Source organism: Maniola hyperantus, chromosome 15 (genome assembly GCF_902806685.2).
Source record: "Maniola hyperantus chromosome 15, iAphHyp1.2, whole genome shotgun sequence".
In the NCBI taxonomy this organism is placed as follows: Eukaryota; Metazoa; Arthropoda; class Insecta; order Lepidoptera; family Nymphalidae; genus Maniola; species Maniola hyperantus.
The window spans coordinates 7,599,651-7,613,727 of NC_048550.1; the positions used below are offsets into that span (position 1 = coordinate 7,599,651).

The 14,077-nt window shown below is 35.7% G+C and overlaps 1 protein-coding gene across 8 annotated transcripts in view; it reads left to right on the forward strand.

The window, feature by feature from the left end:
- Positions 1–14,077, forward strand: part of shep (alan shepard) — a 202,947-nt gene that overhangs the window by 139,180 nt on the left and 49,690 nt on the right. For 3 of the 8 annotated variants that reach the window (XM_069503408.1, XM_069503413.1, XM_069503405.1), the window contains exon 2: positions 4,792–4,815. The exons of 3 other annotated variants lie outside the window; for them this stretch is intronic. In XM_069503408.1, the coding sequence (XP_069359509.1) occupies positions 4,792–4,815 (24 nt within the window). Of the gene's footprint in view, positions 1–4,791; positions 4,858–5,595; positions 5,626–14,077 lie in introns of those variants that run through there. 2 more of the 8 variants (XM_069503403.1, XM_069503411.1) reach the window with 2 other exon arrangements.

The following is a 14,077-nucleotide window of genomic DNA, read 5'->3' on the forward strand; positions in this document are numbered from 1 at the left end:
AGGGCTAACTTGTATCTGAATTAAAAAAAATCAATACTTTAATACATTAAAATAAATTATGTCAATATGAGCTAAATATATCCGCCGCCGCGCCATCGTCGCTTTCGAGGCGTGTAGAATAAGATAATAATAAAATAATAATAAAAAGTATGGTCCTTGTAAACACATAATTGACGTCCATGAATTAATTACATTATGTATCTAGCGTCATTACATTACGGCATTTGTTTTTATTAAAGGATGTGCTTCCTACCGTGCAAAGTACAATGACATTTGGTAGACCGATATCTTTATCTAATGTTTACGTCATACCTACTTAAAGAGTGGTGACTAAAGTATGTTCAACTTGTCAATTGATGAAGGATATATTGTAATGTAAAATACCTAACAATTTAACTTTATAAACTTAATCTACACTAATAAATGTGAAAGTGCCTGTCTGTCTGCTAGCTTTTCACGGCCCATCTATTTAACCGTTTAGGATGAACTTTGCATCTCATGGAAGGACATAAGCTAGTTTCGTCCCGGAAAGTTAAAGTGTTCCCAGGGAAAATAAAACCTAAATTTACGTGATTTGTGTCCGCGTCGTAGAAGGAGGTAAGTCATAGCTTTGAAAATATGTTGCAGAGTGCATTTGTCCCGTGAATTTATTTATAGGGGGGCGGCCGAGGGCGGCGCGGGCGACGACCGGCGCCAGCGCAAGGCCGCGCGGCGCGCCCCAAACTGAGATAGCTCTTTTTGCATTTGTGCGACGGGTAATGGAACGTGCTTGTAGACTTTTTTGCTATCTTATTACATTGACGTAGTCGTACATTAAACAGTCTGTAGGTACCTCGTAGGTACAGTTTATATTGACATTACTTTTGTAGCATTTACAGCTACATTTTTATTTATTCAGATACAAGTTAGCCCTTGACTGCAATCTCTAAGATGGAAGCCTAGTCTGAGATGGAAGTGGGCTAACTGGATGGGGTATGGCAGTTTTTTTTAAACCCATGCCCCTTAGGTTTCTACACAACATCGTACCGGAACGCTAAATCGCTTGGCGGCAAGGCTTTGCCGGTAGGGTGGTAACTAGCCACGGCCGAAGCCTCCCACCAGACCAGACCAGAAATTTATAAATTATAAAATTCCAAACCCCCCCTGCCAGGAATCGAACCCGGGGGACCTTCCACTAATACCATATAACATAGACCACAGCGCTTACCACTGCGCCAGGGAGGTCGCCTAGAGGTATATACAAGAGTTCTAGAAGGCAGTAGACCGTACTTTGTCATTGCTCTGACTACAGAATCCAGCCTACGTGTAGCATTGTAACTATCATGTATTTTAGCGTACCTATAGGTATTATTGACATCTGCCCGTTCATACGTACTACATGACAGGGCTAATGTACATAAGCCCTGAGTTCCCTACACTATAGAACCATACGACTTTTATCCGAAGTAAATATTATATTTTAGTCGTGAATCATAAAAATAGGTATTATAATAAAAGGTAAAAGATTTTGCAAATAGTGATCTAGGCTACTATCCCGAACTAAGGTTTCTGGATAGTTTTACTTTAGACTCTAAAGCAGAGGAGTTATATATATATGTTTTTTTAATTACCAACATAAAGAATGTTTAACAAATCCAATTTAGACACAGCAAAAAACCACGAAGGTTTAAAAAGTGTGTCATTCCGTCTACTTCTTAATACATAATATAGAAGCACTTATTACATTACATTTAATACAAAAATGGGGATCGTTACAATTTGTTAATGTAATAGGATTTTAGCTTATATTTTAAATTAAATCTAGTTAGTTCAGTTCTAATTTTGTTATCTAAATGAAGTCGCAGTCCACTGAGTAGGTAGGTAGGTATAAAATAAAATTGTGCATACATGATAGAGCTCATGGGAAAAATTTATTGGCTAATTAAAACTACCTGGCTTTTAAATTGTCTGCCGCGCACACTGAGAGACGATTTTAATCGTCTATAAAACTTTTTTACGCAGAATTTTTTTAAATATCATTAATGTCACTGTTGTCGCTAAGTAAATCAATTTTAAAATTTATGTCGCAATTTCCGACCTCTTATGTGCTTTTGAAATTTAATTAAGACACGATATGTTTGTGAATGTATTAAGCTTATATGCTTTATTAGCTTTTTATGTTGCTAAAAACTTTTAATCAATTTTATATGTACAGAAAAAATGGCAAAAGAGAGGCCGCCCGCTTAGCTATCGATCTGTCTTAGCTAATATTACATTTTACAATTATTCCACTACATTATTTTCGTGTAATTTTAAATATTTACCTACGCAGCGTACGCCAAGAAAGCTCTCAGATGGGACGATTTTTTCCGACTTAATATACAATTCATACCGGTGGCTTATTTTTGGCTTTATTTTTATTAACAGGAATATAAAGTATATTAGTCATGTTTTAAAAACAAGCTCAAAAACAAGAGCCCACCATTATCCGCTTTGCTATATCCCAAGCCTCTCATACACCGACACTTGTGTTCAGTTACACCAATGAGATTAGCGAATAACATCTCGAAACCAACGGAGAATGTAACCGGATTATTTGCATGTTACAAGTGCTCATGTGGTAGTGTTTTGGTCTACATTATAAAAGTTTACTGAGTAATATTATAACTGCGGAAGTGTCTGTCTGTATATTACGTACCTTTTCACCCGCTTACTAATACCAATACATCCGTTTAACCAATCGACAAAATTGGTTAAACGGATTGTATCGCTGTAGATATAGATTGCTACTTTTTATTCCAGAAAATTTAAAAACTTGGCACTGAGTTTTTAAAGCCCTTTGCGGTTTACCGATTTTGACGTGGTACAGAGACAATACAGAGATAGCTTGCATCACGGAGACGGACGTAGACTAAGGCTACTTAGCTTTTGCTCAAACTTAAGACACTGTTGAAACGAGACAAAGTTATATCTCTGACATAAATCTGTCTCGTTTTAGTCTGAGCAAAGTCAAAGTACTTACGTTCTATAGATCTCAACCATAGTAAGTTTTCAAGTCAACAAACTTAGCATCGGCGAGCAAGTAAATCTGTCATTTTCATCATGCGAGAACACCATACCTTCGCAAATGTATACGCAAAGTCTATAGTTTTGTTTCGTTTTTTATTTTGAAAAGTTACTTACCTGCTCAGTAAAATTATAATTTGCTAAAATATTTGCAACAAATGAACTAAGAGTAGAAACCGAGTAATGAACAACAGCGACTGGCTTTATTTATAAAAGTACTTTTAGCTTATTAGCCTGTTTCCCTCCGCTGTGATTCTAATTAAATGACAGACGGTTAACAGGCGGGGAGGTATATTGAGCTGTGAAATTAAATTCAGCACGAAATAATGTTCTTTATTACGTACATTTTAAGTCACATTTGTTCTTGATTTGTAAGTACGAGTAGGTATATTGTCACTCCGTCGAAATTGGTTACTGGTTTTTCGGCTATCTACTTCAAATTGGCCGATAACAGATTGAGTTAATATTTTGGAGACACATGTGGTTTGGATGACAATAGATGATTATAATACCATTCTGTGTCTCTATTTATGAAGGCGCAAGGTGGATATTAAAATTTTCGCGAAAAATACCCATAAAAACCTGCAATAAATATTTTAAAGTCACGCAATCGTAACATTACGATAAAATGTTGCCATCCCTATAAAATACGTCATTTTCGGTGTTATTTTATTATGACTGTAGCAACTTTAATTAGGAACTGATTATAAATTTTTAAAAACTAACAATGATTGGTATAAATCAGCAACAAAATCAGCTTTAAATTCAGTAGACCTAAATATAGCTCTGTTATCCATTAAATTTAAACCACAACTGAGAGGAACAAGCTTAAAATTTAAATATGCTTACACTAACTTATAACAACTCTACCTTAATCTTAAGAGTACGGGTTAAAATTAGACTAATATTTAAGTTCAGAGCAATTTGTTCTTACCCAACATCGGGAAGGCTATGCGTTTAGTGGTTGATGTAAATATATAATGTGTGTGTGCGTGTGTGTGTGTGTGTGTGTTCCTTTGTTCAAAGTTTCCCTTATACTTAACTGCCAAACCATTCATTAGGTTTTGATAAATAGGGTGTTGGCTTCGTCATAGCATTCCGTGTGACCTAGGCTCTATATTATGACCATAGCAAATTCAATATGGCTGATCAAATAATATTTAACATTTTCATGTGTGTGACGTCAGTGGCGTGCAGGTCATAGAGGCATAAATGCACTGCTTACCCCAGTTGTAATAGCTCAATGCAAATTTTACAATATGACCTGCCAGTAAACAGGTTCCTACCTAACTAATGCCTACCCTGGCTTCAAACCCTGTGCACGCCACTGTGTGACGTAGCTGTAATCGTGTTTCTGTACGTTCTTTATTTTTATGCCCTTCAATTAACTATTCAATAAAATATAAAAAATAATTAAACAACTAGCTGATGCCCGCGACTTCGTACGCGTGGATTTAGGTTTTTAAAAATCCTGTGGGAACTCTTAAATTTTCCGGGATAAAAAGTAGCCTATGTCCTTCCCCAGGTTGCAAGCTACCTCTGTACTAAATTTCGTCAAAATTGGTAGAACGGTTGAGCCGTGAAAAGCTAGCAGACAGACAAACAGACAGACAGACAGACACACTTTCGCATTTATTATATTAGTATGGATTAATAATTAATATGTATTTATTTGTGTTTTATGTCACTTTGATAATAATTATAAGGAATGGCTGCAAAAGTAGACTTTTTTTCTTTTCGTTGCAGGTGCGAACATCACAATTATTTGCGGTAAATTCTTCACCTCCTGTATTCACAGCAAGCAGATTACCGGTAAAACAATTTAAGCTATAAATGTGGAAATTTAATACGCATGGATATATGTAAATCGAGCATACTTTTTTTTAAAGCATACTGATGTGATTAGGTAGATAGCAGGACAATTAATTTTTTTGAAGTTTAATTTGAAGATAATGCCATCCTAGGCATCTTCTCATATTTTTAATACATATTACAGACGGATTTACTGACTGATCTTTCAACGCACAACCTAAATCTTGAAACTTTAATTAATACTTAGACATGATTTTTGGAAATATAGTGGATGAACATTTATATGAATGGCCGTCATTTTTCAAGTTATATCCGAAAAAATTAGTTAAAATGAAGGAATACGTGCTTAAGGATTTTGGAAAGTGTCATCCCTGCCCAATTAAAAAAAAATCACTTGAAAGAAGCCGGGGCGGGTTTGCTAGTAAATGAACGAGTAGGTAATAGGTATATTTAGATAAACTTCGACACAAAAAGAGGGGTGTGATAATTTTGAGGCCATCGCTCGACGTCATTACTTCAGAGCGATTGGATCGGTTTGGCCATTGACGAGTATACTTGTTAGATGCTCAGCCTCCCTTACATTAACAATTGCTAATTTTAGACACAAAGTTGTTCATCATCATCATCATCATGATCAACCCATTACCGAGCCACTACAGAGCCCGGGTCTTCTCTCAAAGTGGGAAGGGGAGGAGCCATAGTCTGCCACGCTGACCCAATGCAAATTGGCAGCCTTCACACACCTTTGAGAACATGAAGAACTCTCAGGTATGCATGTTTTCTCACGATGTCTTCCTTCACCGTTAAAGCATGTGATAACTGTTTTAAAAAGGCACATAACTCCGAAAAGTTAGAGGTGCGTGCCGGGAATTGAACCCCCGACCTCCCGAAAAAAGGCGTTTTAACCACTAGGCAATCACCGCTTTTGTTTGTTGGTATTGTGTCTTAGCAATTGTTAACAAACTTACTAACTTTGATGGTTTAAATTTCGTAAGCAACTCGTAATTAAAAATCCAAACCAACCAAGTGGATTATTTTTGCTGAGATTTGGACGTAAAAATGTACTTGTTCAACGAAGATATTTTCTCATTGAGATTACATCTCTCAGTGAGCTAGAAAAAAATATTTGCACATTGGATACTATTTCAATTAATTATTTTCAATTAATTTGCTGAATTTCAATATAGCATCGTCAATTGCTCGGAAGTAATAGATGAAAGACGGATTAATTAGAACAATATCGTTGGCTTCGTGGAGATACAGAATATTGCAATCTAGACATTTGTTTGTACATTGTATACTAGATCAACGAATTGAGATATTTGCATTTCAAATTATTTAGTCTAGCGATCGTAGTAAGCGATTAGATTATGGATAACGGAATACATTGAAAGGAGCTTATTCCTAACAAAATAAGATTGTCTACGTAAAAATCTAAAGAACATCTTATGAATTCCTATTTATTCGTTACGATTTTTCACACAGCGAACAAACTTGTACGACTTCGGTATTAGCTGTTAAACTCCCTCAAACTAGGTAAAGTTATATCGTTCAAAATTCCAAACTTGCTCAACGATTTAAACGCTTATACGAAGGAGCAAGTTTTATTTAAAAGGCAAGATAGGTATATTATGACGTGTCTTATCGTGAACGCGTACGCGATCGAGTCTTTCATTTTGATTTAAAACTCGTCTGGAGGTTAAACGTACCGCGTAAAACGATTAAGAGACTCCATTCCGTACTCCGTTTTTGCTTTATTTGCGTTCAGTTGGGTTTCCTCCGCTTATAGTCGCTTGGTAAACGAACTCCAAAATTCTGAATCAGACTTGATTGAATCGCAGCCATGCCCGCCGGGAGGCGGGTTATTTTCCAACCTATTTCATGCCACGTCTACGGGCGACACATCGTATACCTTGCTGCCGCTCGTCGTGTTTGTGCCCTCGAGAAATTCTTTCCACTTCATTTATTTGTTTGGATACTGTTGTTTTCTTTCAGTCCATAATTGTGCTTGTTTCGGGTTCGATAGTTTCTGTTTTTTCGTTTGTTTTATTAGTAATATTTGCTGGGATTCTATTAGTGATATTTCGGTCACTTTGGCGAATGGGTTTCATTTTTACAATAGTATTCGTAACTGCTTTTCTTTTGCAATACCTATCTGATTATCACTTTTTTCTATATTTCAGCACACTATACTTGACTCTGACATTATTTCTTTTGTTTTCTTTTAATTAGTGACGAATTAAACTCTTTTTATTGCTTATCTAATATTATTTACAAAGTTGAGATACCAAATGATTAGGATAAAAAATTTAAAGTTTGTTCACTTTTAAGTATTATACACTTCAAACACTGACAATTATTATTTAACTTAGTTGGTTTACACATCTATGTAAACAGTTTATGCGAACTCTGCATAGTCGCCATTTGCTTTGCTGCTAATTTGTGACTGGTAAGTATACAAAGGTTTCGAGATTGAACAATTATAAATTCACACCAGCAATATGAGATTTGAACAGACTATAGAAAGCAAACACATTACCAAATCAAATCTGTGCGTATTATCATCGTCGAATTCATCGAATTAAAAAAACTAATGAATTAACTAACTAAAAACTAACTTAACACTCAACAATTGGAATAAGTTTTTATTCAAATTGAAATGTTAAGTCATTCTTCTGAAAGTTAAAAATAACTAAATTAAATAAGTATAATATTTCTCTACTCATTAAACAATACGATTTAGCTACGGTAGCTCTACGCGTAGATATATTTTTTGCCTTGTTTGTTTTTAGTAGATTTTAGCAAGCGTATAATAATAAAGTAAGCTTATGATCGTAGAAATATTAGTTTTCTACAATAGTACAAATATTTCGCTCACATCTTAACTCAAGTAGAAGGACTAATTACTGATATGATCCGCGAGTTTTCGACTTGCCATTGTGTGGAATCAGAACATATTTGCCGTGCCGTATCCAGGAAATGTTAATCCAGGAATCCCTTGCGAGATAATCATCATAATAAAAGAGCTCGTTCTGTCCGTCCAGTTGTTTCGTTCGTCGGACAATGGCGAGTACGCACAAAGCGCCCCACGTCATCAATCAAACCACCTCCACCCTCGCCCTGTCTATATCCCTGAAGGTAGGTCTACTAGCTGCTTTTAGAACATCGCGTTTTGCATTCGCGTTGTAGACTTGCAGGGTTATAAATGCATTACTAAGTTTTAGTCTTAGGGTTGAAATGGGTACATTAATATTATGAGCAGTAATGGCTTAGTTGTTAGGGTGCGTCGATCACTATCAGGTCATCGGAAATACGAATAATGTGTATCACATGTGTATCATGTGTATGACAGAATTTTTAGAATATATATTACGTAGGTATACTATCGGTCGTCATTCAAGCACCACGTATTTATTTACATTTATATTTTGTCTTATTTTAACTAAGTCCGAGTAAAGTCAAAATACAACCTCCAGTCTCAGCCTGAGACGTGAATTTTTTCTACACCATCGCATCGATGTATTAAACTGATGCCGGTGGCGTACATCAGAGCCTGCAACAGCGTACAGTACGCGGCAGAAAATAATGTACATCAGCCTTTAGAAGGAGATAGCGGATTTGTAGAGCCTTGTCTCTGTCGTTGAGACCGACAAAACGTCATATGAGTCACAGAGACAACGCTCTACAAAGCCGAAATGTCATTCTAAAGACCGATGTACATTACTTTCTGCCGCGTACTATGTTATTGAGCACCACTTTGTAACACTGCGAAGCCTGATAGGTTCACAGTACGAATAGATATTAGATAGTATGTACCGACATAGCTACATGACGGACATCAGCGTAGGAGGAATTCAGGCCGATCCCTCCCTCAAATAAGAGAGAAGGCCGTTTCCCTAGAGGAATATTTGCCTACTTACATTATTAATGTTTTAGTTACATCATTTGATGTAACTAATAGAGCCATATTTTATACAAATATTAGCTACAAACGTGTTCAACTCTCTAGGCATTTTATCATAATAAAGTTAGTTATACGACCTTTCTAATAGTTTACTTAAGTACTTACTTCATTATCATGAATATTATTATCGTCCCCAATTAGCTATCTATTAATTGTGGTATAATTATACCTAGGCAGAATATTTAATTTTATATTTAGGTACCTATCTAATAAATAAATAAATAAATCTTTATTTTCAGATATAAATCCAGCAAGTTATACATTATACATTATAATAAAATACCTACTAAATAAAGAAATTAATATAAATTAAAATTAAAATTAAAATTAAAAATAAGATTGTAAAAAGTCACATACATATTATGCACTAACTCAAAACTAAGTACGTAAATAAATCGGATGAACTTCATTGAAATGAAATTTAGTTTTATTAGGGTTCCGTACCTCAAAAGGAAAAACGGAACCCTTATAGGATCACTTTTTTGTCTGTCTGTCGGTCTGTCAAGAAACCTACACGGTACTTCCCGTTGACCTAGAATCATGAAATTTTGCAGGTATGTAGGTCTTATAGCAGACATTAGGGAAAAAATCTGAAAATCGTGAATTTGTGGTTACATCACACAAAAAAAATTAAATTGTGGTCATGAACTAAAAATTAGTATTTTCAATTTTCGAAGTAAGATAATAGATCAAGTAGGATATTATATTATGAAAAGGCTTCATCTGTGCATTCTAAAAAAGTTTTCTATTTATTTTTATGCGCAGTGATGTGGTTATTCATAACTCTATGGTTATGCGTTATAGTTTTTGAATTATCGTGCAAAATGTCGAAAAAATACGACTGTAGTACGGAACCCTCGTTGCGCGAGCCTGACTTGCACTTGGCTGGTTTTTTGTTTGTAAGGTGACTTGATCGAGAGTATTCAGGTTCTGAAGATCATCAGCTATTTTTAATTATTTCGGTTTTTGTTCATTAGATAATAAATAATAGTTATGGATATATTAAACAATATGGTTATTTTATCAGAATGTAATGAAAAAAGGTTTCCTATTTCAATTTTCAGCTTATCTTATTGGTACACGCCCCCGTCTGATGTTTCAGCTGGCAATTAACTTCTGATAAAACTTATCTATAATTAGTGAAATATATATATATATTATATAATACTAAATTATGCCTGCGTTCTCGTCCGCGTGGATTGTTTTTTTAATCCCGTGGAAACTCTTTGATTTTCCGTATTAAGTCGTTTTGTATTTTCAAACTTAGATAAATATTTGATATTCTCTTACTTTTGCTATATACTTATACATATACACCTATTCGTTCGACGGTTCAAAGTCTCAGTAGATCATTTAAATAACGCGTTAACGAAGCCGTTGTGGTTAACTTAACATCAAAATAACATTATAATACGCAAGAACGACATTGTAATACGCAGTTTTATTGATGTCGACTGTAGGCAGAGAGTTGCTACACACTAGAGAGAGATAAATATATCTTAAATTATTAAAAAAAGTTTAATCCATCATCATCATCTCAACCCATCGCCAACCCATGGTTCGTTAGGCCATGGTCCACTACGCGCGGATTGGCAGACTACACACACCACTTTGAAAACATTATGATCTAAGGAGAACTCTCCGGCGTGCAGGTATCCTCTCGATGTTATCCTTCACTGTTAAAGCAAGTGATATTCAATTGCTTAAAACGCATTTACCGAAAAGTTAGATGTGCGTTCGGGGAACCTCCGTGTTCCCTGGAATTAGTTTACTATTACATCTCTGTTATTGATATAAAGGAGGCCTTTAGACGCTTGATATAGACTGTGGGTACACATTTTCTCCCTTCGTCTACATTTGTTTTGAAACAGGGCTGTGCATCGCGTGACGCGTCGAGCGGGACCTCAACCCCGCCTTTAGTAACCTACAATGCAATACATAAATAATAGGTACATTATCCATACTAATATTATAAATGGGAAAGAGTGTCTGTATGTCTGCTTACTTTCCACGGCCCGTCCGTTTAAGCGATTTTGAAGAAATTTGAAATAGCTTGCATGATGCATTCTGGGGTTAGAAAAAGGTTATTTTTGTCCCGGGAAATCCAAGAATTTCTTCGAGATTTTAAAAACCTGTAAGTTGGTTGTGAGTTATTTTCTGCACTTCTTCACTTAATTTGAGATAAATAAGAGATTGGTTCGTCTATCGGTTAGCGTTTAATTAATATTTACCAAAAGAGACACGACACACAGTTTTACAACAGTTCGCACTACAGAATGGAACAGAGAGCGCCCACAGACGACTCGAGCTGTCAAAGCGAGAGCGGTGGACGATGCACGTTCGGATACACGTTACAAACCCTAATTCCCTGTAAACAAAGTCGTGAGCATTATCTATTTGGCATTAAGACAGCTTACATCTGTAGGATCCCGGAAAACCTATGAGTTCCTTCGGGATTCTTAAAAAACCTTTATTCCACATGGTCCACGAAATCGCGGGCGTCAACTAGTTATTGATATCTATTTATTTTCACTCAGCTGATTCTTAATTTAGATAACTTTGAAACTAATGCGACGTGATTTTATGGTAATAAGTACCTTTTATCGGATTTAATAATAGCTACGTTCAATTGGTGACCGCCCAAAATGTAAAACCAGTATATATGTATAGGTAATTTAGTAGGTACTTAATTCCAATGTAATATTATTTAGATAGATTGTAATCTTTTATTATTTCAAAAACTAAGCAATTGTTTCTCTAAAAGTAAAAATAGATTAAACAGTGCAATTGAGTTTAGTTCACAATTAGTTAGTTAATTTCAATGGTAGATTCGATAATAATTGACTACGGCGAGATCAAACATATCTACACGCATAATATACGACTAACAACTAAACATACTTAAAAATACTATGGGCTGATTTGTTATGAATTATTTTAATACTGTAAATTGCTGCCGGTGGAAAGTTAAGTAAGATTAGCAATCCTTAATTAAAAATACTCTAGTATGTAACATTTTATTATATAAAAAGCGGAACAGTAATCAACGTAAATTACCAAATTAAAAGAAGTTACCGTTATTTAATCAAACTCAACACAATCTACTTATTTCCGTGCTTGGCGCTAGCCCCCAGGGTTTTTCACAATGATTTTATTCTACAAAAAAATCATAGCTCAAACTAACGATAATTCAAAAACTATGATGCATAAAAATAAATAAAAATGTTTTAGAATGCACTGGTGAAGACCTTTCATATGATACCCCACTTGATATAGTTATCTTACTTCGAAAATTGAAAATACTAATTTTTAGTTCATGACCACAATTGAATTTATTTTGTGTGATGTAACCACAAATTTACGGTTTTCAGATTTTTCTCCGAAGGTCTGCTATAAGACCTACCTAGCTGCCAAATTTCATGATTCTAGGTCAACAAGAAGTACTCTGTAGGTTTCTTGACAGACCGACAGACAGACAACAAGTGATCCTATAAGGGTTCCGTTTTTCCTTTTGAGGTACGGAATCATAAAAACAAGTAACCTACCCAAAGGTTACTTCAGTAGGCAATTGCCAACAAAGTACTGAAGTAATTCTCGTCACGCGCTATCTAATTGAAGAAATTTTCAAGTAAACGCTCTAAGTACCTCAACGGCAACCATTAGACTGTTTAACAAACATTGCTGAACAAATTGTAAGTCAAACCCTAAATACAAATTATCTATGAAAACTAATGATTAACATCATTAGTTAGTTAGTTAAGTATTTCAGTTTTTGTACGAAACTTAAAACTATTTATGCTTCGTCGTTTGTAGCAATAGACATCTACTGCCATGTAGAAATCTGGACCTTGTAGAAGACGGTGCGGATTCCTACACGGTCTCTTGTGCCCCTAATATCCAGGCGGCTGCCAGTAACTCGCTTGAATGGGTGATAAGGAATTGCACCTCCAGATTGCCCTGCTGCCCGAGGTAGCCTCTGCTGAACAATGGCCATTGGTCAGCTTTAGCAAAATTTTATTGCAATTTGTTTGAAATTGTCTGAATATACTCGCCGTACAGCAGAGGCCGTTGTTGGGATAGAAGCGACATCGGTATGATCAGTAGTACAGACTGCGATGACCAACTTACATGCCAAGCGTGGGTAATATGATTGGCATAACTTTCCTGGATACAAAAACTTCCGGATTTAGTCTCTCTCTCTCCTCTTTCTCTCTCTTTCTCTCCCCCCTCTTTCTCTCTCTCTCTCTGCGTCGTATTCCTCATTGGACCCAAAGGGACCTCTTGATTAATCACATAGTTAGAGTTTTCTTGGGATAATAATGCGGTGGGTTCCCAGATACTTTCGGATTAAGTCTACTGATAAGAGTTTGGACTACACGAACCCACAAAGCCTCGACATTTTACTTATCGACGCTGAAATATAATTGAACGTCTGGCATAGATAAATTGGCGCAGAAGCCATTTAACATCAACAAACAGCCAAGATTTATGTTAGCACGATCCATTACAAAATATAACATAAAAGAAGTTCCGTAGTTATTAACTGTATGAGAAGTAATTTCACAGAGGCCATGTATTTTCTACATGCAATAAAGACGTCGCCTGCAACCGCAGCCAAAAATGTTTTCGCTCTGCAAATGTCTGCAGTGTACTTAGGCGGACAAAAATGGCATATTATCATTCTTTATTGCCTTCTCTGAATTAAAACGAATATATTTGTAGGGATGTCCAGTATGTCTTGCCAAATTAAACTAGAAAAGCTCTATCGTCACAACGGTAGTAGACTAGACAAATCTAATGACTGTTCTTTAGATCATGATAGGAGTACAGTACCCGGCAGGAAATATTGTACCTTTATAAAGAGACAGCGGTTGCGTAGAGTTGGTAGGTTCTTTGTCGTTGGGACCGACAAAACGTCACATAGGTATGAGTGACAGAGACAACGCTTTACAAAGCCGAAATCTCATTCTAAAGGTCCATGTACAATATTTCTTGCTGGCTACTGTACACAATATTATTATCAGCATAAACCATGTAAAGTTACAATAGTTAGAAAACAATGTGACACGAGAATCGTCGGACGTTTGACGCGGGGGCGTTTGATTAGAAATCGATAACAAATGCGTCATTACAGCTTACATTTTATAGGGTTGCCATTCCCAAATTTTTAAAAACAGGACGCTCATATCATATTATTATAATTATTATCATCATCATCGTGTATTACAATGTAGATAACGGCTACATACATTAATT